The sequence below is a fragment of the Bubalus kerabau genome, chromosome 9 (genome assembly GCF_029407905.1).
Source record: "Bubalus kerabau isolate K-KA32 ecotype Philippines breed swamp buffalo chromosome 9, PCC_UOA_SB_1v2, whole genome shotgun sequence".
Taxonomy (NCBI): domain Eukaryota; kingdom Metazoa; phylum Chordata; class Mammalia; order Artiodactyla; family Bovidae; genus Bubalus; species Bubalus kerabau.
In genome coordinates, this window is record NC_073632.1 from 105,116,570 (window position 1) to 105,139,065 (window position 22,496).

A 22,496-nucleotide genomic window follows, 5' to 3' on the forward strand; every position below is an offset into this window, starting at 1 on the left:
CTATAAAACATTATGTGTGAACAGATCTTAAAAAAAAAAAAAAATTAACAGTTTCTCAAGGCACATTTCAAACAGAGCTGCTCAGGGCAAGACAAAAATAAACCTTGAAGGAAACGGATGGTTTACACGGCTTGGAATTTCCGGAGATGGCTATGTGGGTGAATCCATGGACAAAGCCTGACGTGGACCAGCCACGCTGGGCGCCACTGGACACCACTGTCCTCCAGGCCCTGGGTGGAGGGCACCCAGCCCCCGCCTCCTGACTCAGCAAGGTCGTGATGACACGTGGTAGGTCCTGCAGCTGAACAAACCAGCTCCCTGAACAAACCGGTTGCAGATAAACCAGTACCACACCTGGCGATGCTGGAATATGCTTTTTCCTCAGCTCAGACGACCTTTCCCCTTCTTGCCGATATATCACACCTCCCACTCATTCAGTAACTCCTGGTAGGATGCTGCTTCCATGGACCAGCCTCCATCCCTCCCCAGGATGGACTTGCTCCACGTTCCCTGTGTACCTCTATCCTGGCCTCAGTCTGGCTCCTCTGCAGTGGCTGGCTCACATGCTTTCCCCAATAGCCTGGACCCCTCCGAAGGCAGCGGCTACATCCCCTTCACCTCTGAGCTCCAGGTGCTGGCCCAGGGTCAGGCCCCCAGGATGAACCCAAATGCACGCTTCTTAAGGAAGTGACAGACACCCTGCACAGCCCCCTGGGGCTGAGACAGGGCGTGGACATGCGCAGGGCTGATCCAAACAGATGTCTGCTTCACACCAACCGTGGGTGATAAAATAAAAACTCTTACGCACACTGTCTTCTTCATTTTTCAAAATGCAGGAGAAAAATGGGACTTCCCTGGTGGTCCAGTAGTTAAGAATCCACCTGCCAAGGCAGGGAACTTGGGTTCGATCGTTGGTCTGGAGAGATTCCAGAGCCCTTGTTCAGCAGCCAGAGAAGCCGGAGCACTGCAGCTGGGGAGCAGCCCCCGCCCACCGCAACTAGAGAAAGACCCAAAGATACATTTTTAAAAAAGGTAGGAGGAGAATGGATTTGGGAATCTCAGCTCTCCGACTTCCTGTGCGACCTTAGACAAGTCACCTGACCTCTCTGAGCCTCAGACAACTGATCCATGAAATGCCCTCTCTCTGCTTAGTCCCTCAGTCATGTCCGACTCTTTGTGACCCCCATGGACTGTAGCCCGCCAGGCTCTTCTGTCCATGGGATTCTCCAGGCAAGAATACTGGAGTGGGTTGGCATGACAGGACTTCCCTGATAGTTTAGTTGGTAAAGAATCCGCCTGCAATGCGGCACACCTGGGTTCAATCCCTGGGTTGGGAAGATCCCCTGGAGAAGGGAAAGGCTACCCACTCCAGTATTCTTGGGCTTCCCTTGTGGCTCAGTTGGTAAAGAATCTGCCCACAATGCGGGAGACCTCGGTTCAATCCCTGGGTTGGGAAGATCCCCTGGAGAAGGGAAAGGCTACCCACTCCAGTATGCTGACCTGGAGAATTCCATGGACTGTATAGTTCATGAGGTCGCAAAGAGTCGGACACGACTGAATGACTTTCACTTGGCATGAAATGGGAGACTGCCTATTCAGGGTGGTTATGTGTTTAAACAAAGTAAGGACATGAAAGGTCTAGCGTGAACCCTAACTCATACCGCACGCCACAGACTGCAGTGATCACACGGATCAGCATAGCTATGTGCCGTGACTTCACAACCTCCGCCGCCCTGTGGAACGCCACCTACCACAACCACCAGTGGACACGCGGCCTCGGCTCCAGAGCCTGGCTCCTACACCACCAGGCCGTGCTGGGCGGTGCTGCAGAGAGAAGTTTGCACTCAGATGGCCCCAGTCTCAGCTCCTCCAACTTCCTGTGTGACCCTGGGCAAGTTGCTTAACCTCTCTGTGCCCAGTACTCAAAACAGCAGTTAGAACAGCAAATGCCTGCTAAGGATTAGCTGGCTGGAAGTCTACGGAATAAAGCAGCAGAACTGAGAAGCCTGACCCTGCTTAGCTTATACACACTCTGATTCTCTTCTTTTTCTCCTACCTATCGTTCTGGTGCCATTTAAGTGCAGACACGCGAGCTCTTTGACTCTGTAACACACTGTAAATAAGATCTACCTCAAGTCCATTTCTGGGTTGCTTCTGCTACTTCCGTTCAGAATGCTGAGTTGCTAACCAGGTATGGTTTTTCCTTCATTTGGTTGGTTGGTTGGTTGCTGTGCTACATGAAAAGCCTCAAAGTGAGGACAAGAGAAAACAAGGTTCATTTTGCCCAAACATGGGGCAAACAGGATGGTTTGGGTCTGTTCCTCACAATGACTTAGCCAAGATGCCCTTGCAGGAAATGATTATGAGACTTTCAGAAAGCAGACCGCAAGCTCCCTGGGGGCGGGCTCGTAGCTGTCCTTCTCACCACCAGGTGCCTAGTACCCAACACAGCGCCTGGCACACACCAGGCACTCAGTGCTTGCTGAATGAATCACCAGGAAACCACTTAGAGCAAGATCTCTGCCGCTTGATGCGGCGACGTCTTATTTCAGTTACGGAGGCCGCTGCCAAGGCCTGGGGTCTCCAGGAAGATACACACACACCCCTGGGCTCTTCATCAGCCCCGAGGGCACGGACTAGACGGCGTCTGTAGAAGCTGCCGAACCTCCCAGGCCCGGCCGTCAGAGCTCTAACCCCAGACGAAGCGGAGCTTGCTTGTGAGAGCCGTGAGGGTGTGGAGACCGACACACGGCAGGAGCAGGAAATGGTACGAGCACAGGACAGAGAGAGTGAGACGAGCAAAGGACTGTCCCGGGAGAGGAATCCGGGTGCCCTCTGCTCGGTCCAGGGAGAGCCCTTCACCTCTGGGTCAGAACCACAGAGGCACCAGGAGTCCATGATTTGGCAGAACCAGCGACGGGAAGGGTCAGGACCAGGGCTCTGGGGCCAACCTAGCAAAGACCTTTCCCGACATCTTGCGGGTGATAAACTCTTGCCCCAAGGGAAAGAGCCAAACCTGCTCCGGACGGGAAAGAGTGAAGAATCCGCTTGGACGAAAATAAGCAAGGCAGTCCTGCCATTCATCAGGCTGGGAAGAGACACGGAGCAAGCCAGCTGCCAAGTGAACGGCTCGTGTTATTTCTCCCAAGGTCACCATGGAAAATGCCACAACACCCCCTCTTTGCCGGATCACCTTTTATCAAAGACACTCCGGTCTGGCCCTGTTCTTTCATGCAAAACGGGGGGGCACCCAATTGCGGCCCCCGCCTCATGACACACACAGGAATGTGTCTAAGCCCTGCTTCTCCTGGCTCTACTCAGAAACCTCAGGAGGGCTGACCCCGCTTCCCTTAGACAGCCCCCCGACTCTGCCCCAGGATCTCCAGCTATGCTCCTACCCCACCCTGCCCCCAGGATCCACCGTGATGCTATAAATACCCACTGGGTCAAAGGGGAGGACCACTTCCCCAGGGCCTGCTCCCAGGGATCCACGTGCCTCCGAGAAACCTCCTACCAAAAGGATCAGTAACAACTCCCGTCTAGAGGAAATCCAGGAACAGATCTTGGGGGGCTTCTGGGCATGTTCGCTCATCTGGAGCACCTCCTTCCTGTCCTGCCCCTCCCCCTCCCCTCCCCCTCCCATCCAGGGCTCCTGGCCCTGGTCCCTCTGCCCCCTAACAGCTGCTGTCTCCCGGCTACACCCCCACCAACTCATCTCAAAGCAAGGAAACTAATACGTGCCCAAGAATCTGGAACTCAAACCAAGACATTCAAAAAAAACAATTCTTATCCCAATTCAGGAGGGGCTATGGTAGGAGGCAGGTTCTTCAATTCCGGTGAGAGACAAAAGAAAGGAAAACAGCAAAGTTCACACTGTGGGTGATGGCCTCATATTAAAGCGAACCTGGCCAGGTACTTGCCTGGTGGTCCCGTGGTTAAGACTCCATGCTCACAATGCAGAGGGCATAGGTTCGATCCCTGGTTTGGGGAGCTAACCGAACAGTTTGGCCTAAAACCAGCAAACTTTTTAAAAAAAGAAAAAAATTAAGGCTTCCTTGGTGGCTCGGTGGTAAAGAATCTGCCTGTCAATGGAGGAGACACAGGTTTGATCCCTGGTTCAGGAAGATCCCATATGCTGCAGAGCGACTGAGCCCACATGCCACAGTTATTGATCCGGGGCTCGAAAGCCTGTGAGTTGCAACTAAGAGCTTGAGCTCCGCGACAAGAGAAGCACCCTCGATGAGAAGCCCTCCACCACAACGAGATCGCAGCCCCCGCTCAGCGCAATCAGAGAAGAGCCCACGCAGCAACGAAGACCCAGAACAGCCAAAAATAAATTAATTAAATTACTTTTAACAAGAAAAAATAAAGCACACCAGACTAGCTCCAGGGACCAGCTTGGCACCCAGGAGAATCAGACTGATCGTATGGCCAAAGTTGTTGTAGGGGGGGAGTTGCCCCAAGAACCCAAGGTTCATCACCCCACAAGAGATGTCATCCTAAAAGTGGGACAGGGGAGCATCTTCAGTGAAGCCTGGTTCCCCCCAGGACTCCAGGAAGGGTGCCTATCCATCTGAGATACTGAGCCCCGCCTTCGGGTCACAGCTGGGAAGGGACTGCTACATCCTGGGGTCCATTATTGTTAACAGCAGGAAGACTGACGTCTGTTTCAAGCAAGGAACTGTGAGCTGTGTTATAGTTGGAGAAATAGACCTTGCTTCTCTCATGCTCAGCCACCGCCTGCTGCAAATCAAGCAGCCAATAACCTTCAAGGAGCAGGGGGTGGGAACGCAGAAGGGAGGTGCTAAGAAGAGAAGTAACTATCTTCCCAAGTGCAAAAGAAAAAACAAACAAACTCTTTATTAGAAAAATATTGGAATTTGGTCAATTCCACTCTCTCCTGTTAATTCAAATGTAGTTCATTTTTTTGAAGGTACCCAACCAAGTAAACTGCCACAATGAGAAGAAAGAAGATGCCTTACCTGTACCCCCCCACCACCCTTCCCGCTGCAATTCTCCTTCCCTCCGCAGACAAAAATTTCAGTTTTCATCCTAAACGGATGTGCGTTAAACAGCTCACGAAGCACTTTCGAACGTAGCATGTCATTCTGTTTCTTTGACCAGCCACTGTGATCCGTCCTGCTGCTCTATGCTGAACTCAGAGCGTTTGTGGGGCTCACCCAAGGTGACAGCCTACAAGCAGGAGGGCAGGACGTTCTTGTTTCATCTCTGCACCCCAGATCCTGACCCCTCCTCAGCGTCACCAGCCCTTGGCCGTCAGAGGCACCCAGTGGATCCGTGCATCGGATGGCTGTGGAATCCAGGAGCATCATGCTCCAGAAAAAGTAAGAGACAGGCTCAAGGCACAGAGGAGGGGAGCTACAGCATGGAATTTGGAAGCCAGGCACTGGGGCTGGTGTGTGGGTGGGGTGTGGTGTCTCGATGGCAGTTCTGTGTCTCCAGCCCTTCATGGAACATTAAGGTCAGCTGCCATCCTCCACTCTCCCCGCCCCTCCCCCCCGTTTAAAACCTCTGCCATTAATAGGTTCTCCTAATTCTTTTCTGATTTTTTTGAAACACACAGAGTCAGAGGGAAGGAAAGTGAGCCAGCTGGTCTTGGCCACCTTTCCCTAGAGACTAAAGGGCACATCCTGGACAAGGGAAGGTAATATACAATTCTGTGTGGCAGCCCACTTCTTGTAACTTCCTGCCCTCTCCTCACCTTGCAGAGGTCGGCTCCATACCCCACCCCCAACCCCCACCATTCAGCATGCTAAGCCAGTCTATCTCAGCCTCTCAGGCTTAGGGGCCTACAAAGCTAGGCGAAAAGGAACTGAAACAGCCCTCCCAAAGCAGCCATCCAAGTCAAACAAACTCTCAAACTGTTGCTCCTCACAGCAGCCCCGGCCACTAGACTAAGGTCCTCTGCCTGTGTGTCATGCTGGAAACCGACTCTGTTTGTCGTTTACATCAGTGGCCTTTCGCATGCCACGGCTGGTGACTACTTTGTACTCACCTAGTATGCCACCAAGCTCTTGACAAATATTAAAAAAAATAAGGATGCATACAGACACAGCTGCATTAGTAAAAAGCGAGCAGGCAATGGAGGGGTCTCGAATGTCTAGGAAACGATTTATCTGCTGTTTTTCTTTAAGAAGTCAGCTGCGAGAATGGTGAATGCTGCTGATTTTCTAAGCTTTAGAGTGGTTCGCTAAACCCCATGAAGAGTTTTTGTCTTAACCTGGAGAGGAGGAGAGTGACAGCAGAGGGGGCCTGATCACCTCTATTCTGCGCTGTTCAATAGCCCACGAACGACAGCCTCTGATGAGGCTTCCCAGACAGGCTGTCTCATACATGTCTTTGGTTGTTGCTGCAAAACACTCCAAGGATCTATCAGCTACAGAGGACAAGTTCAGAGAGAGAACAGCTTTATATCTAAGACATGCTGGGATACCAGGAATGGAGATGCTGGAGAAGACGGGGGGCTGGGGGCAGGGGGGGCGGATTCCTCACCATAGTGAGTGCCCACAGCCAAACCCAGGAGGCATCACCCTCTCCAACTGCTACCACATTCTCCTTTCCCAAAAGCTAGACCTGCTCCTCCGGAGAGATGCCCTCCATCCCTTTTCAAGTGACTTCTGCATCTGCTCAATCCAAACCCGTGGAAGCTCTCCTCTGGGACAGCGGGCAAACAGCATGGGGGGACATCCCGGAATGGGAGGGACCTGGCCATGTACTTCTGACCCTGTTGTGAAATTAGACTGTTGGCCATTCACAACACCCTGGATGGGGAAACACCAGTGGTCTTGGATGGTTCCGTTTCATTTGGAATCATGCTAAATAATTATTTGTCATGTTGAGAAATCCACCTTGCTTTCTGAATGTGCTCCCCATCTTAATCTCCATCAGAAGATCTCACGTGCTACATCTAAGACCCCCCCAGAGCAGCCAAACACATAAATTAAATAAATAATAAATATTTTTTAAAGAATATTGACTTGGCATGTCTCCACTATCTCCCAAAAGCAAAACAGACTCTTAGGAACTCTTGTTCCAAAGCCTATCTCTTACTTCTCAACTCCAAATGAAAATTCAATGCTTAAGCATCCACCTGAGATTTCAACAGAGGTCACAAGAATGCAAATACACGATTCCCAGTTGCAAACCGGCAGATTTTGGAATCTCTGTAGGTGTGTGCAAGTCATATAAATGCAGGCTTCGATATAAAGTGCAATTAACATTGTTTGTTAAACAAGTTTTGTTAAATAGACACTTAAGTGGAAAAAGACATTTAAAATTATAAAGTAAATCTGAAGCAATTATCTCCTTCTCTTGATTATGCAAACTCCTTTCTCTGCAAACAGTTACAAGTCAGTTTCTGACCTCTCCTGCTGCCTCTGTCCTGCCTGAAAGGCTGTTCCCTTTTCTGTACCATGGTAGGTGCTTCAATACTATAAACAGTATCAGAGTGAAATGCATGACTAACAAATTTGCATGACTGCACTGAGTGGGTGGCTGCAACCAATGGGCCATAGACAGGAGGATTAAAGATACACTTTTTGCAACTGTAACTTTATGATCTTATGAACATGCTCAAGACATTTATGTAAAATATTCGAACCCAAGACACAGGAGCTCTAGCACACGCGCCACATTAGAAATAGTGGCAGCCATATCTGCCAGTTCTGAGTCAGTGAAAGCTTACAAATGAGGATGTAGCTGTTATTCTTTTTCTCATAAGATCGTATCTTGAAGTTTCAAAAATAGCTCATTGAATCAGTAGTAATCCATCTGGACAACTGTATGCAGCTTGTATTATTTTGATGCAAATTAAAATCTGATTGCTTCATTGAAACGGTTCCAAAGCGATATCCATAATTTTGAAATTCTTGGCATAATCGAAGGTAGCTGAGATTTTTTTAATTGCTTCATTTGAAAAAGTTCATTTAAAAAAATATATTCACAATCACATGTGTAATCAGAATGCTGATACACACAGTATTCTGTGCTACTGAGAACAGGTATAGATTTCTGGTCAATCAACACCAAACTCATCTCTAGACATCCCCGGATTCACTTTGTATTATTTTCATTTTTGAAATTCTGGCCAGTTGAACTAGTCATGTTTAAAATAGTCTAATATAATCACACACACACACAACACACACACACACACACACACACACACAGACATGAATGTAAATAAAACTGAAAAATCCGAATAAGGTTGGTGGACTGTGTCAATGTCAGTTTTCTTATTGGCACGTTACACGTTAGACATGCAAGACGTCAACATCGGGGGAAACTGGCTGAAGGGTGTATGGGGTCTATCTGTATTGTTTCTTACAATCATATGTGCACCAATTATCTCAAAAAGTTAAAGAAAAGAACCAAGAAGGACAAACAATATATTATACCAGCATTTAGTTTTAAAAAGTATGTGTCCAGTTCAGTTCAGTTCCATTCAGTCGCTCAATCATGTCCAACACTTGGCAACCCCATGGACCGCAGCACGCCAGGCCTCCCTGTCCATCACCAACTCCAGGAGTTTACCCAAACTCATGTCCCTCGAGTCAGTGATGCCATCCAACCATTTCATCCTCCATCGTCCCCTTCTCCTCCTGCCCTCAATCTTTCCCAGCATCAGGGTCTTTTCTAATGAGTCAGCTCTTTCTATCAGGTGGTCCAAGTATTGGAGTTTCAGCTTCAATATCAGTCCTACCAGTGAACACCCAGGACTGATCTCCTTTAGAATGGACTGGTTGGATCTCCTTGCAGTCCAAGGGACTCTCAAGAGTCTTCTCCAACACCACAGTTCAAAAGCATCAATTCTTCGGCACTCAGCTTTCTCTATAGTTCAACTCTCACATCCATACATGACCACTGGAAAAACCATAGCCTTGACTAGACGGACCTTTGTTGGCAAAGTAATGTCTCTGCTTTTTAATATGCTGTCTAGGTAGGTCATAACTTCCCTTCCAAGGAGCAAGAGTCTTTTAATTTCATGGCTGCAATCACCATCTACACTGACTTTGGAGCCCCCAAAAATAAAGTCTGACACTGTTTCCACTGTCTCCCCATCTATTTGCCACGAAGTGATGGGACCAGATGCCATGATCTTTGTTTTCTGAATGTTGAGCTTTAAGCCAACTTTTTCACTCTCCACTTTCACTTTCATCAAGAGGCTTTTTAGTTCCTCTTCACTTTCTGCCATAAGGGTGGTGTCATCTGCATATCTGAGGTTATTGATATTTCTCCTGGCAATCTTGACTCCAGTTTGTGTTTCTTCCAGTCCAGCGTTTCTCACGATGTACTCTGCATAGAAGTTAAATAAGCAGGGTGACAATATGCAGCCTTGACGTACTCCCTCTCCTATTTGGAACCAGTCTGTTGTTCCATGTCCAGTTCTAACTGTTGCTTCCTGACCTGCATACAGATTTCTCAAGAGGCAGGTCAGGTGGTCTGGTATTCCCATCTCTTTCAGAATTTTCCACAGTTTGTTCTGATCCACACAGTCAAAGGCTTTGGCGTAGTCAATAAAGCAGAAATAGATGTTTTTCTGGAACTCTCTTGCTTTTTCCATGATCCAGTGGATGTTGGCAATTTGATCTCTGGTTCCTCTGCCTTTTCTAAAACTGGCTTGAACATCCGGAAGTTCATGGTTCATGTATTGCTGAAGCCTGGCTTGGAGAATTTTGAGCATTACTTTACTAGTGTGTAAGATGAGTGCAATTGTGCGGTAGTTTGAGCATTCTTTGGCATTGCCTTTCTTAGGGACTGGAATGAAAACTGATCTTTTCCAATCCTGTGGCCACTGCTGAATTTTCCAAATTTGCTGGCATACTGAGTGCAGCAATTTCACAGCTTCATCTTTTAGGATTTGAAATAGCTCAACTGGAATTCCATCACCTCCACTAGCTTTGTTTGTAGTGATGCTTCCTAAGGCCCACTTGACTTCGCATTTCAGGATGTTTGGCTCTAGGTGAGTGATCACACCATCATGATTATCTGAATCATGAAGATCTTCTGTGTATTCTTGCCACCTCTTCTTAGTATCTTCTTCTTCTGTTAGGTGCATACCATTTCTGTCCTTTATTGAGCCCATCTTTGCATGAAATGTTCCCTTGGTATCTCTAATTTTCTTAAAGAGATCTCTAGTCTTTCCCATTCTGTTGTTTTCCTCTATTTCTTTGCATTGATCACTGAGGAAGGCTTTCTTATCTCTCCTTGCTATTCTTTGGAACTCTGCATTCAAATGGGTATATCTTTCCTTTTCTCCTTTGCTTTTTGCTTCTCTTCTTTTCACAGCTATTTGTAAGGCCTCCTCAGACAACCATTTTGCCTTTTTGCATTTCTTTTCCATGGGGATGGTCTTGATCCCTGTCTCCTGTACAGTGTCATGAACCTCCGTTCATAGTTCATCAGGCACTCTGTCTATCAGATCTAGTCCCTTAAATCTATTTCTCACTTCCACTGTATAATCTTAAGGGATTTGATTCAGGTCATACCTGAATGGTCTAGTGGTTTTTCCCTACTTTCTTCAATTTAAGTCTGAATTTGGCAATAAGGAGTTCATGATCTGAGCTACGTGTATGTCTTATGTATCTATACACATACAGAGCCACCTGCTTACATGTGCAAACGTAAGAGCCATACATACATACGTCTTTCCTTATAGAAATAACATATATATACACACATATATGCTATTTCTGTAAGGATAACTAAGAAATCACTGACAGTAACTCACTGGAAAAGACCCTGATGCTGGGAAAGATTGAGGGCAGGAGGAGAAGGAGATGACAGAGGATGAGATGGCTGGACAGTATCATCGACTCAATTGACATGAATTTGAGCAAACTCCGGGAAATGGTGACAGACAGGGAAGCCTGTCGTGCTGCAGTCCATGGGGTCGCAAAGAGTAGGACACTACTGAGCGACTGAACAACAACAAACAATGATCGTTTCCGAGGAGGAAACCTAAAGAAACAGAGACGGAATGTTTATTTGCTTTTCCTAGGATCGCCTCTGTGTCTGTTGAATTTTGGCATTTGGCGGTGCTATTGGCATTACTCATTTAAAAAATAGCTTGAGAATGAGGACAAAAATAGACATCTTGCATTTTGTCAAAAACGCAAACAAACAGAAACAAACAAACAACATATCTAAGCATATACTGCAAGCCTAGTAACCTACATAGGAAGTCCTAACAGTAACGCCCATGCCAACAGAGAGCACAAGGGAAGCCTCTTACGGCTGGAGACGCAGTAGGACAGCCGGCAGTTGATCTTCCGGAAGAGCTGCTTGTTCACCGGCCAGAGAAGGAGCGTGCAGAGCTGAATGGTGTTGATGATGAGCCCCGAGGCAATGAAGACGTAGCAGAAGATGAGGTGGCAGAGGAAGTGAGACTTCAGCAAGGCGACGAGGTCCATTCCGGGGTCGTGCTCCTCGTCCAGACAGCGAACACCCACTGCAGAACACGGCCAGCGGGGCGGGAGGCTGGGACTCAGGAAAGCGCCTGAAACACACATGGAGGCCAAACGTTAGAAAAAACATTACTGCGCTCTTAGAGGCAGGGGGGAAAAAACACTCAGAAGACTAATACACTCTCAAGATTACACTGTACAGGCGTGGATTTCTTTTTTATTCTGCAAACATTTATATAGTGCTTCCTTTACCTCGGGCACAGTTTCAACCCTTTAAAAGAATATTGTTGTTGTTATTGTTAAGTCGCTCAGTTGTGTCTGACTCTTTGAGATCCCATGGACTGCAGCCCACCAGGCTTCCCTGTCTATCACCAACTCCTGGAGTTTGCTCAAATTCAGGTCCATTGAGTCGGTGATGCTATCTAACCATCTCATTCTCTGTCATCCCCTTTTCCTCCTGCCTTCAATCTTTCCCAGCATCAGTCTTAAAAAGAATAGTTCCTCTGATCGTCCTAACACATGTTAGGCAGGTACTATTGTTACAGAGAAGGAAATGAGGTCCAGAGAGGTTAAGCAACAGCGCCCATCACCGAGGAGAACCTGAGGACCAGAGTCTGCATCTCCAGGATTTCCTGCCTGCCTGAATACTGCCCCCCAAGGACTCCCCTTCCCTCCACTCCTCATCTCCAGATCTCAGCCCAAACATCCCTTCTTCTGGTGAGACCTCCCTGCATGCACGCCTGCCCTGGGGAGAGTGGGGGCCACTCCTGGGGTCGTGCTGGGGGTGGGGGTGGGGCGGGTGGCACCCCCTGCAGGTATGGTGTTACTAGTTCAACTGTTGGCCTTCTGACCCTGGACTGTCCCTTCTCCGGGACACACAACTATCCTGAAGATCGTCACCATCTCTCCGGCCCTTGGAGCAGTCACTGGGCAGAACTGAAGCTTAATTTTAAAAATACATATGGGGACGTCTCTGGTGGTCCATGGGGCTTCCCTGATAGCTCAGTTGGTAAAGAATCCGCCTGCAATGCAGGAGACCCCAGTTCGATTCCTGGTTGGGAAGATCCGCTGGAGAAGGGATAGACTACCCACTCCAATATTCTTGGGCTCCCCTGGTGGCTCAGCTGGTAAAGAATACGCCTGCAAGGCGGGAGACCTGGCTTAGATCCCTGGGAGGGAAGATCCCCTGGAGAACGGAAAGGCTACCCACTCCGGTATTCTGGCCTGGAGAAGTCCATGGACTGCATAGTCCATGGGGTCACAGAGAGTTGGACACGACTAAGTGACTTTCACTTTCAGTGGTGGTCCATTGGTTAAGACTCTGAGCTTCCACTGTAGGGGGAACAGGTTAGATCCCTGGTCAGGGAATTAAGATCCCTTATGCCAAACAGCCAAAAAAAAAAAAAAGGAAAAAAGAAAAATAATTTCTTGAATTGAATACAAATGAAATACAACGTATCAACTTAAAAATTATGAAATATACATATATATATATATATATATCTGTGGAATGACTTAATGAAGGTAAAGAGAGATCACCTTTGGGATGTCGGTAAGTACAAATAACCAGCTATGAAGGCAAGAGAACCACCCTACCGCACTCCTGATGTACACACATACACACACGCACGCTTAAGAGTTCTGAAATCGAACAGAAACTCAAAACATGCAGCCAGACTCACAGTCCTGTCATCAGTCTCCAGCCCCTGAATAGAAAAAGGAAATAACTGTTCAGGTAAAGTTATGACCCACCTAGACAGCATACTAAAAAGCAGAGACATTACTTTACTGTAATGTTCCGTGTAGTCAAGGCTATGGTTTTTCCAGTAGTCATGTATGGATGTGAGAGTTGGACTATAAAGAAAGCTGAGCGCCAAAGAACTGATGCTTTTGAACTGTGGTGTTGGAGAAGACTCTTGAGAGTCTCTTGGACTGCAAGGAGATCCAACCAGTCAATCCTAAAGGAGATCAGTCCTGGGTGTTCATTGGAAGGACTGATGCTGAAGCTGAAACTCCAATACTTTGGCCATCTGATGCGAAGAGCTGACTCATTGGAAACGACCCTGATGCTGGGAAAGATTACTACGCACAGAGTGGGGGCACGGGGCTCGTTTCCGGGTCTCCTAGGCTGTTTTTTTTTTAATTTTTGGCTGCACTGGGTCTTCACTGCTTTGCCCTGGCTTTCTCTAATTGCAGCAAGTGGAGGCTACTCTCTAGTTGCAGTCCACCGGCTTCTCACTGTGCTGGCTTCTGTTGCAGAGCATGGGTTCTAGGGTGCAGGCTCAGTAATCGTGGTGCATGGGCTTGTGTGGCCCCAAGACATGTGCGAACTTCTTGGACCAGGGACTGATCCACGTCGCCTGCATTGGCAGGCAGATTCTAAAGCACTGGACCACCAAGGAAGCCCCCCGCGCTGGTTCTGAGGACAGTCTTGGGCAGGACAGTCACAAGGTGCTTTCCTAGAAAACATTACCCTTGCTTAGACTATTTGGAAGGCAAGCTCTGATTCCTGTATGTTTCTGAGAGGAGGGAAATCGAAAGCACTGATGGCCTGACTTCCCTGAAGTCAGCTCAGCTCAGCTGAGGCCTCCATCTCCCCAGAAGCCCTGCTCTCTGGCACAAAGCCAGGACCCCGCAGGGGCTGGAAAAGCCCACCTTTGGCCTTTTTCAGACAGCTTGGCCCAGAGACAACTCCAAGCTGTCAAACTCTTCACCTGGTTACAACACACCCAGTGTCTCTCGAAGGAACAGACATTAAGCTGCCAGCTCCCTCCCAATGCACTTGACTTTCAGGAGCTCATGAACAGGAGTGATGGACATTGGTTACAGTTTGGAAGCAGCTACTGTTCGAGGTTGAATATCTTCCTGCTTTATTCATTGCCCTTGGATTAGCCACTAAAAGCTCCCAGACAGCCTGGGCCAGAAGAAGTCTGATTCTTCATCAAGTTTCTGGGACCTAGTATTTGGAGAGTATTTGACAAATCCTTCACTTTGTTGATTTAATACTTAGAAAGGGAAGTCAGCTGACGCTGTGAACGAGAGGGATTAAATGCTGCCTTCCTCAGTTTCCAGGCAGAGTAGGGCATTACAAAGAAAAAGTAAGATTGTTTTTCTTTATAAAAGTCCAAGGACCAGCATGCCCTTTAGTAAAATCCTTGCTAGCCCTGCAGGAACCACAGGGTCTAACACAATGTCGGTGATGCTTAGGAATCGCGAACAAGGCATGAGGGGGTCACAGACAGACAGACCTTGGATGGCGTGGCTCTGCCCCGATTCCTTTCCTAGACTGGTGTGGGCTTCGGGTTTGAAGCTCTGTTATACTTCTTACTGGTCATTTATCCTCAGGTGAATTAACTTTTCTGAATCTCAGCTTTACACATTACAAAAAAACAACACTAAATTGCACCCAAAACTCCAAGGAGGCTATTGATTTTTGTAAACTTCAGTTGATTCTCAGATTTATATTCAGGAGCAAAAGCCACTAAAATATTGAAGGCATCTGATGATGAAGAGTAAGGTAAGTCGTGCTATGAGAACTTTCCTGATGGTCCAGAGGTTAAGAATCTACCTGGAGACAGGTGGACACAGGTTCGACCCCTGGTCTGGGAAGATCCCACATGCCATGGAGCGACAAGGCTGGCATGACGCAACTACTGAGCCCAGGTGCCCCAGAGTCTGTGCTCCACAACAGGAGAAGCCACCACGATGCAAAGCCCACACGCTGCGACAAGAGCGTAAACCCACGCTCACCCCAGCTAGAAAAAAGCCTGTGCAATAAAGACCCAGCACAGCCAAAAATACAAAGTAAATAAGCTAGACAAAATTATTATTAAAACAAACAAAAAAAGAAGTGCTGTGAGTTTGTAAAACAATTTAATTTGACTTGAGCCTCAGGGCTCATTAAAAAAAGAGAGGCAAGGCTAAATTACTTGGGCGGGGGGTGGGGGGTGTAAATGGGTGAATATGTGTTGTATGTCTTAAGCTTATTCCAGTTTGAGGTTGGAGGGAGGGGACCCTCCTACCCTTCTTCACTGAAGGCGAGCTTTCCCTCTACTGTTATTTGCCAACTGAGTGGCATGCTGAGGATGGTAAAGAATCTGCCCGCAATGCAGGAGACCCGGGTTCCACCCCTGGGTCAGGAAGGTCCCCTGGAGAAAGGAATGGCAACCCACTCCAGGATTCTTGCCTGGAAAATTTCATGGACAGAGGAGCCTGGCGGACTACATTCTCAGGGTTGCAAAGAGTCAGAGACACGACAGAGCAACTAACAGTTGAGAATGGATGGTATAAAGATCTGACCCTTGATGAAAACAGGTAAAGAGAAAACATTTTAAAGTTCTTTACCATTTCCCCTGATTTTCAGTGAAAGGGTTATGGGTGGTTTCTCTTTTCTTCCTGGTGTTTATTGTTCTTTCCTACGATGAGATCCTCCCCCTTCCAGGGCACAGAGCCCGACGGGCGCATTTCCCAGCATCCCTGCTGATGGTTACATGCAGCCAGTGGATAGAGCTCCCAGGCTGATGGAGCTGGTACCTGCCGGCAAGAGGAAGGGCTACAGGGTGGGCTCGCCCATCAGGTGAGTGGAAAGGTGGAAATCCAACCCATCAACCAGAGAAACTCTGGAACGTGCAGGCAATCTGAGACCACCTGGACTCCAAGCACTGTCATGGCGAGGGTGGTACAGCTTCCCCAGCAGCTAGAGGGGAAGGATCTGTGCAGGAACATTTGAATCAGGCAGCTCTGGCCAAAAACCCAGGCTCAGCCACCTTCTAGCTCCATCTGCTACTGAACTTCCACAGCCCCCAACTTCCTCCTCTGTGAAATCAGAACAATATCGCCAACACGAGGTTGCTGTAAAGCCCAAGTATAATAAAGCCTGGGAGGCTGGGAGCCGTAACTACTGAAGCCCACACACCCTCGAGCCTGTGCTCCTCAACGAGAAGATATCATGATGAGAACCCTGAGTGTCCTAATGAAGAGAAGCCCCCACCTGCCACAACTAGAGAAAGCCTGCACAAAGCAATGAAGACCCAGTGCAGCCAAAAATACATTAAATAAGTGAATAATCCTTTTTAAAAAAAGACGAGAAAAGAGGCAAAGAGAGAGCAGCTAAGATGAACTGCTTTGGAATCCTTGGGAAAGCCAAGGAGATATAAATCAGTTTTCCTTCTCACTCCATATCTCGATCCTGATGTTTTCTTTCATTTTCCGTAAGTATGTTAGAACATTTCCTCCCCTGCTTGTTTTCACTCTAACCTGTCCTTTACGGCTAGAGACTCTGAAATGGGGAGTAATTCGTTCACCAAAACTCACATGGACGGTACCCTCTTAACTAGGCAAAGTCTTGGCACCGAGTGGGGATGATGAAGTGGATTTCAGAATACGGAGAAGTGCCAGCCAGCAGGATGCTTTCATTAGCCTCGTGTTTCCCACGCAGATTTCCGCCCTGAAACTGTACAGCGCAGAGAAGCAGGCGTGCAAACACAGCAGAGCTTTGCTTCCTGGGATTCCTGCAGGGCGAGGGGTGGAGTACAGACAGCATCACATGCTGCCCGCCCGCCATCCATGGAAGAATCTATAGAAGCAGCTCAGAATCTCGCCACCAGAGAACTCAAGCTGCACCCTTCTCTAAAGATGCACATCGAGCTTCAGCATAAAGCATGGAGTTTGACAACGAATAGGAGGACCTGAGTTAAGCTCGAGTTAAGATTTAAGTGTCTGCCCTGCAACTCAATACTCTGCAAATCTTAAATAAGCATGAACTTCAGACACACACAGGAAGAGACTAGACTGGAAACGGGATGAACTCCCTCACTAGCTTGGTTTTAAAGACGTTTGGCTTTTCTGTACCTGTACATGACAGAACTAAACCAGGTCAGGGTTTCTGAAGAAGCCAAACTTCCTTCCGAAGAAACCACTCCAAGGGGAATTGCTGTGATGCCTGTGATCAATCTAGTGTCTTCACTGAAATCTTAACCCCTCATTTAGGCTCTTTTAATCCCAAACACCAGAACGCTGTTCACAAAACAGAAAAGAAACCGAAGAAATGTTAATTGAAACAATACTATGTTTTTTATATTCCAAACTAAAATGGATAATACAGCACTTTAAAGGAGACGAGGTAAATTGGGACCCATTCTTGGTGTGAGGACAACCACTGCGGCTTTCAGAAAGCGATGCAACATGCACAGAACGAGCTCAGCATCTTCACCACCTGAGGTCGTAAACCAACCTTTGACAACCTCTCTCAAGGATAAAATTAGCTTTCAGAAAATTCTCTCTGCACCAAGATATTCAACCAGTATTATTTAGAGGCACCCCAAAATAGAAACCACTTACATTTCTGACAGGAGGAAACAATCAAGTGAGTTATGGGAAACCCACACAATCAAAAGAAGAACGTTGCAGTATAATAGGTTTGTAGTAAGACGCAGAAGAGGGCAGCAGGGGATGAGATGGCCGGATGGCATCACCGATGCAATGGACATGAACTTGGGCAAACTTCAGGAGATGGGGAGGGGCAGGGAGGCCTGGAGTGCTGCAGTCCACGGGGTCACAAAGAACCAGACGCGACTGGGAGACTGAACAACAACATGGATAGATTTTTGTTATGATATTAAGAGATAAAGGTCACCATATTATATACAGAAAGAATAATCACAACTCTAAAAAATCACTGTGTGTGTTAGTCCCTCAGTTGTGTCCGACGCTTTGCGACTCCATGGACTGTAGCCCGCCAGGCTCCTCTGTCCATGGGATTCTCCAGGCAGGAATACTGGAGTGGGTAGCCATTCCCTTCTTCAGAGGATCTTCCCAACTCAGGGATCGAACCCGCATCTCCTGCACTGCAGGCAGATTCTTTACTGCCTGAGCCACCAGGGAAGCCCTCTAAAAACAGCACCAGCAGTTATCTTTGTGGGTGTGTTCCTGGACCAGTACTTGGGGTCTGGAAGGCACAAAATGTCCAGGGACAGGGTGCCCCGAGGGCAAGGGATGCAGGTTCCGACCCAGGTGAGACGAGGGGTAGGGTGTTCCCGTCATCCAGTTTTCAGATCTCATTTCTACTTTAGGTTAAATACATTTAGCAAAAATCTCCAAGAGGGCAGCAACGGACTTGTGGCAGCCTGCGGCCATCGCTCAGCACTTCCTCCTGAGAAGCAAGGATAAATTTAGTTTTTGGATTCCTGAGAGTTACACTGGCCCACGGCCCAAAACAAAACCGAAGAGAAAGTGTTCTACCCTGAATCCAACTGTCTCGGGGACCATCTCTAACTAAAATATTCCTCAGTTAAAAAATGATCCCTGTCTAATGGGCTGGCAGAAGCCTCTATAAAATTAGCTTATTTAAAATTTGATGGATCAGTCCTTTGTCTAATATTCCTGTACTCTCCATGAAGTCCATTAAAACAAACCAAACTCTGGAGAAGTCATAAATCATACTCAACTTTTTCATTACATCCGATAATAAATAACCCTCAGTCTCTTTCCAGAATCTAATTTTAGGATAATAAAAACATAAGTCTGCAGAAAACTGAAGTTTCTAAGTTTAATAGTTGTTTCTGAACAGCTTATAAGAGAAAAACAAATTCTAAAGAGTTTTAACTCTAATCTAAGGAAACAAGGGCTCAGCTAAACCAAGATGGATAACCTAGGTAACTTTTTCTGTCATGAGAAAAAGCAAAGATAAAAGGAATTAAATGAAGCATTCTCTAAGGCCTTTCGTAGCTCTGGCATCTACCAGATTGAAATATCAGGAGTGAAATTTCAGGCCTCCTGAACAGTAACCAGGCAGCAGGGTAAGTCTACTGAAAGTTTCACACACACATTATCTCAATAACTGTCACCAAAACCTACTCTGGAAGGCACTGTAATCCCCATTTTACAGATAAAGAAGCTGAGGTTTAGTGAGACTAGTGAAAGACAGTGTTAGTCACTCAGTCGTGTCCTATTCTTTGTGACCCCGTGGGCTATAGCCGACCAGGCTCCTCTGTCCATGGAATTCTCCAGGCAAGAATACTGGAGTGGGTGGCCTTTTCCTTCTCTAGGGGATCTTCCCGACCCAGGGATCAAACCCAGGTCTTCTACTTTGTAAGCAGATTCCTTACCATCTGAGCCACCAGGGAAGCCCTTAGTGAGATTAGGTAACGTGCAAAGGTCAAATAGGGGGGTAAAGGTCTGAAGCCCCAGCTCAGGTTAGGCTGCTTTTAACACAGGAAGTCCAAGGCAGCTGCACTCCACATGCACTTGGCCTTATTTCGTGGACTTGGTTCCATATTTCAGCTCCTGATCCCGTCTGACAGTTGGGCTGATCACGAGTTTCTGAGCCACTGCCCTACCAGTCAGTCTTGCAGAGCCCCCGTTCACACCTTCCTTCCAGGTGGAATGCCTGCCGTCTCCAAACCCCATCTGGCTCTCCCACTGTTCCTGGGAGCCAAGAGCTCTGACATCACGGCATTGGGGCAGCTGGAGGGGGCTGGCGCCTAACTGCGTCTCCAACAACCGAGAGTGCGTGAACTACTTCATAAGACACTCAGTCTGAAACACATTTCTAAATTATGTTCAATCCCTGCAAGTTTCCAAAAAATTTTACGAAGTCCTGATACAACTCTCATATCACGAAACCCAAAACTGAAATGAGATGAGGAAAATTAATCTTCCAAGTGAGGAAACAGCCACCTTTCTGCCCTGAGTCTATGCCAATCAGTCACGAAAGCTTTTCAGAAATGGAGGATGGGTGGAGGCTGAACGGAGATGCTTGTGATCTTCACAGCCGTATTGCTGCCACATGGCACGGCTGTCTGCTCAGTCACACACCTGTGAAGGCTGAAAATGTATGCAAACGGAAGGAGAGGAAGGGTGGGGAGATGGCCAGCGACCAGCTCTGGGCCCCCGGGAGCGGGTGTGAGGGACATGCATCACCAGTTGGCACCAGACACACAAAAAGGAGAGCTTTGTTCAGTTTAGAAACCACCTCCTTCTGAGTCCTACCGTCACCACGGCAACCTGGTCAGGACAGCGGTCTCACCACCCTGCCCACCTCTTTCCCTCCCACTCTGGCCGTGACAGAGCCGCTGGGCCAAGGAACCCAGCCCAAGGGGACCCTCAGCAGGCGGCTGCTGGTGTCGACTCCATCTACCCACTGTGCGACCTTGGGAAAGGAACTTGTCACCTCTGAGCCTCAGTTTCTGTATCTGTTTAATGGAGGCAATAATCCCGCCTCCAGGATCGCTGCCCCAGGAGATGCAGCAGCCAGCTCAGACCGTGGAGGGCGCTTCTGTGTGCCTGTGTCCCCTGTGTAACCAGGCTGCTGGCCACACTCCCTCTCCTTCATCCGCTTCCCGCCCCCCAGCCCCAAACCAGCTACCACCTTTTCTTATGAAACTTTCTGCTTGTGGCTCTCACAAGTCATTCCTTTTGCTTGTTTTCATGAGATGTTCCTCATTTGCACTTCTTTTTCAGACATCCACACATCCAGAATGACTCTGAGCCAAAAGTAGGCATGTAAGATCCCACCAAAGTCCATCCACCAGTTTTAATGAAGTTACTGTGTCTCTGTTCCTGACTGAAGAAGGTAGTTTCAGAGACATCAGTTCTGAGGCTCTCTTCATGATGATGGATGCGTGCTAACTTGCTTCAATCATGTCCTTCTCTTTGCGACCCTCTGGTCTGTAGTCCACCAGGCTCCTCTATCCATGGGATTCTCCAGGAAAGAATACCGGGGTGGGTTGCCATGCCCTCCTCCAGGGGATCTTCCCGACCCAGAGATCGAACCCACGTGAGTCTCTCAGGTCACTCGCACTGGCAGGAAGGTTCTGCAGCAATACACCACCTGGGAAGCCCATAATGACGGTTGATACCTGTCAGTTCCCACAGAGATTGAATTAAAGACATGAGTTGAGGAAAAGAGTATGGAGGTGCCCCATAAAAACTAAAGGTAGAGTTGCTATCTGATCCAGCAATCCCACCCCTGGGCATATAACCAGAGAAAACTACAATTTGAAAAGATGTGCACCCCTATGCTCATGGCGGCACTGTTCACAAAAGCATGTTCACCTAATGTCTGTCAACAGATGATGGCTAGAGATGTGTACATACATACAGTGGGAAAACAAGACCAGGAGCTGACTGTGGCTCAGATCGTGAGCTCCTTATTGCCAATTTCAGACTTGAATTGAAGAAAGTAGGGAAAGCCACTAGACCATTCAGATATGACCTAAATCAAATCCCTTACGATTACACAGTGGAAGTGCCAAATAGATTCAAGGGATTAGATCTTATAGACAGAGTGCCTGAAGACTATGGTCAGAGGTTCGTAACGTTGTACAGGAGGTGGTGATCAAAACCATCCCCACGAAAAAGGAAGGCAAAATGGCTGTCTGAGGAGGCCTTACAAATAGCTGAAAAAAGAACAGAAGGGAAAGGCAAAGGAGAAAAGGAAAGATATATCCATGTGAATGCAGAGTTTCAAAGACTAGCAAGGAGAGATAAGAAAGCCTTCCTCAGCCATCAATGCAAAGAAACAGTGGAAAGCAACAGAATGGGAAAGACTAGAGATGTCTTCAAGAAAATTGAAGATACCAAGGGTATACTTCATGCAAATATGGGCACAATAAAGGACAGAAACCGTATGGACCTAACAGAAGCAGAAGATATCAAGAAGAGGTGGCAAGAATACACAGAAGAACTGTACATAAACATCTTGATTACCCAGATAACCACAATGGTGTGATCACTTACCTAGAGCCAGACATCCTGAAGTGTGAAGTCAAGTGCCCCTTAGGAAGCATCACTACGAACAAAGCTAGTGGAGGTGATGGAATTCCAGCTGAGCTATTTCAAATCCTAAACAATGATGCTGTGAAAGTGCTGCACTCAATATGCCAGAAAATTTGGAAAATTCACCAGTGGCCCCAGGACTGGAAAAGGTCAGTTTTCATTCCAATCCCAAAGAAAGGCAATGCCAAAGAATGTTCAAACTACCGCACAATTGCACTCGTCCCACACACTAGCAAAGTAATGCTCAAAATTCTTCAAGCCAGCCTTCAACAATATGTGAACCGAGAACTTCCA

General features: G+C 47.6%; 1 protein-coding gene across 3 annotated transcripts in view; it reads right to left on the bottom strand.

Annotated features, from left to right (window-relative positions):
- Nucleotides 1-22,496, bottom strand: part of AGPAT4 (1-acylglycerol-3-phosphate O-acyltransferase 4) — a 152,217-nt gene that overhangs the window by 71,429 nt on the left and 58,292 nt on the right. For all 3 annotated transcript variants that reach the window (XM_055536149.1, XM_055536151.1, XM_055536150.1), the window contains one exon: nt 11,255-11,518. In XM_055536149.1, coding sequence (XP_055392124.1) covers nt 11,255-11,518 — 264 coding nt within the window. The remainder of the gene's footprint in view (nt 1-11,254; nt 11,519-22,496) is intronic.